This window comes from Chrysochloris asiatica, unplaced genomic scaffold (assembly GCF_000296735.1).
Source record: "Chrysochloris asiatica unplaced genomic scaffold, ChrAsi1.0 scaffold00339, whole genome shotgun sequence".
Classification (NCBI taxonomy): Eukaryota; Metazoa; Chordata; class Mammalia; order Afrosoricida; family Chrysochloridae; genus Chrysochloris; species Chrysochloris asiatica.
Genome location: NW_006408857.1, coordinates 79,924 through 83,299, shown reverse-complemented (window position 1 = coordinate 83,299; position 3,376 = coordinate 79,924). Strand labels below are relative to the sequence as shown.

General features: G+C 34.8%; 1 protein-coding gene across 1 annotated transcript; it reads left to right on the top strand.

Annotated features, from left to right (window-relative positions):
- The first annotated feature begins 1,555 nt into the window (after nt 1-1,555).
- Nucleotides 1,556-2,512, top strand: LOC102826481 (olfactory receptor 1030-like). The gene has a single exon (XM_006875734.1). It carries the CDS (start codon nt 1,556-1,558, stop codon nt 2,510-2,512), a length of 957 nt encoding a protein of 318 aa, XP_006875796.1.
- The last annotated feature ends 864 nt before the right edge of the window (nt 2,513-3,376 follow it).

The following is a 3,376-nucleotide window of genomic DNA, read 5'->3' as shown; positions in this document are numbered from 1 at the left end:
TAGACAGTAGTAGAATATACCCTAAGAAAGAGTATCAGACAGATCATTATTTGCATCTCAGTGGACCAAGTCTATAGACTTCTGGTTAAAGAATTCAAAAATTAACCAAGTTGTCAACATTATATAATTGGAATATTTCACAAAAAAACAATAAATTATGGTACCTTTTCAAAATTGGAAACACTTGAAACATTGTACAAAGGGTCCGCATGGCAAACATTCAACTGGCCTGAGTGTCTACTTTTCCTTTTGCATATGAAACATCTCCATTCACTTTTATATCCAGTCCACTTCACTCATTTCTACTACCAAAATGACTCTTATTAGCATTTGAATTTGTGATGCTTTATCTCATTTATCATTATTAGTTATTGAGTAATGCATGACCTGATTTAAAATATATAATGAAAAAAATATTATGTAGAATTCTGGCATAATGACTTTCCATTTTAGCTTTTTATTATTGTCCACCTAAGCCAAACTTATGATATTATCCAAAAGTATAATAATTTTATTATGATTAACAAAGATGAATTCTATATAATGAATAAGTGTGCAATCTCTTTTGTAACTTTTGAAAAATATAATTTTATAATGATAAAGGTTGGGCTTTTAACACATGCTGCTAGAAAGAGTATACTCATATTTATGTTCCACCATCAACAGAAACCTGCAAAGTTATCTATCATGCAGTAAGCTTCTTAAATGCTTTCTGAAATGTAGTAAATAGATGAGCAAACTGATTCAAAATAAACTATGGTATAAATTTTGGGGACTATCCTTTCCCCTTTGCATGTCTCTCTTGCTTACTTACTTTTCTAACTTAAAACTTTATCTGTAAGTCATACATGCCTGTCTTCTAAGTTTATGGACTTAGAACTGTTTCATAGGGTTTTAGAAACTATGAATCTATAGACGGTCTGGCAGTCACTTCTTTCTGTTGTGGAGATGTTGGTGGATTTGAAAAGCCCACCTTGTGGTTAGCAGACCATGCTTAACCCTCTGTAGCACCATGACTCACTCAATAATACAACAGATGTTGTTGTTGTTATCTGCCCTTGAAACAGTTCTGAACCATATTGACCAATTTTGAATGGTGGGGTCTCTAAGGATTATTTCTGTTAACATTGTACACATTCTTAAAGATAGTGTAAGTGTTTTCCTAAAACATGTCACAGTTTTGTTCAGAACAAGTCCTAAATACAATGAATAAGTCTGGATTCAATTTCTTGAACTAAAACTGGAATGTATCTGGAAATTGGTGGTTCAATCCTTTTGTAGGCAATTTTCAGGTCATAATTCTCCTACTCAAAATTAATTTAGTTCTTGACAAGCTACTTTCTTTCTATGTAAATCATCCATACATTAAAAACCCAACTAATGAATTTCTGAGTAATATCAGCTCTTACATTTTCAGACTATCTCTAGAAATAATTGTTTGTGGCAGTGAATAGGATAGAAAGAAAAAGACAGAGAGAGAAGGAAAGGGAAATGGGAGAATCATATGACAGATTTCTTAATTTATTTTATTTATTTTAATTCTTCTAAGTGAACAATGCTGGTACCTAAGAAAATGGCCAGAGGAAATTACACTTTGGTGACTGAATTTATTCTCTTGGGATTAACGGATCGTCCAGAGCTTCAGCCCATCCTATTTGTGCTGTTCCTGGTGATATACTTGATCACTGTGGGAGGGAACCTTGGGATGATGGTGTTGATCAGGATAGATTCCCGTCTCCACACTCCCATGTACTTTTTCCTTGCCAGCCTGTCCTGCTTGGATCTGTGCTATTCCACAAATGTGACTCCCAAAATGTTGGTGAACTTCTTGTCAGAGAGAAAAACCATCTCCTATGCTGCGTGTTTAGTCCAGTGTTATTTTTTCATTGCCATGGTGATTACTGAATATTATATGCTGGCTGTAATGGCCTATGATAGGTACATGGCCATCTGTAATCCTTTGCTTTACAGTAGCAAGATGTCCAAAGGGGTTTGTATTCGCTTGATTGCCGGCCCATATACCTATGGGTTTCTTAGTGGCCTGATGGAAGTCATGTGGACATACCGGTTGACCTTCTGTGGCTCCAACATCATTAACCACTTCTACTGTGCTGATCCACCCCTCATCCGACTTTCCTGCTCAGACACTTTCATTAAGGAAACGTCCATGTTTGTAGTAGCAGGATTTAACCTCTCCAACTCCCTCCTTATAATTCTTATTTCCTACATCTTCATTCTCATTGCCATCTTGAGGATGCGTTCTGCTGAAGGCAGGCGCAAGGCTTTTTCCACTTGTGGATCTCACCTGGTGGCAGTGACTGTGTTCTATGGAACCTTGTTCTGCATGTATGTTAGACCTCCCACGGATAAGTCAGTTGAGCAATCCAAAATCATTGCTGTCTTCTATACCTTTGTAAGCCCCATGTTGAACCCCATTATTTATAGTCTGAGGAACAAGGATGTGAAGCAAGCTTTTCGAAAGCTGATAAGAAGAAATGTGCTTTCAAAGTAGTATCACAGTGTCTATTTTATTATAAATTAAATAAAAGATATTTTCATAAGAACTGGATCCACTCTTAACATTGATGATAAATTTAATTTTGAATGTCTCATGAGAAGTTATAATATGATAAAATATAAGAATATAGAAACAAAGGAAGTATTTTACATGTGATGTGTGAAGGCTTGTATGAATGGAAGAAGGTAATTACTCTTCCTCATTTTACATTATAATAATTATATATTATAATAGGAAAACATTCAACCTTCTTATAGAGTATAAAGTAAAAAGCTAAAAAAATTCCTTCTTCTTCTTCCATCCTGATCTTCCAGTACCACTTTTAAAAGTTTACCACAATGAACAGTTTGTTTCTAGAAATTTTATAGACATTTACAAAAAATGTATGAGTATATACATTCAAATTTAAAAACAAAAGCTAATGTGAATGTTGTCTGTCATAAGGTAATTATTGGTCACATTTGATACCATTTACAATACAAGAGCTTCTCACCATGGGTTTGAAATCTCTGACCACGACTGCTCACTAAACTTAGTGTTCCTGTAGGAGAAAAAATTCAGAGCACCTATACCTGTCACCCATGTACATATCCCCACTTAGGAGAATCAATGTCAAGGATACCTTCCCTTTCCCACCACAATAGGAAACCAGAATTGTAACTTCTTAAGAATTTTGTCTAGATAACTAACTTCTGAGTTCAACAAAGTATCATACTTGCACATAAGGCATGGCTGGCCTCAGAAGGATTTGTGACTTTTGTAGTTTTTGAAAGTTATTCCATATTTCTTGGTTGTCATACTTCTATTATGACTTCTGCATTAATTTGTTTTCAAGATGGAAATCAGACATTAGATATT

Coding starts and splice junctions, on each gene's coding strand:
- LOC102826481 (XM_006875734.1), top strand. CDS start 1,556: ATGCTGGTACCTAAGAAAATGGCCAGAGGAAATTACACTTTGGTGACT.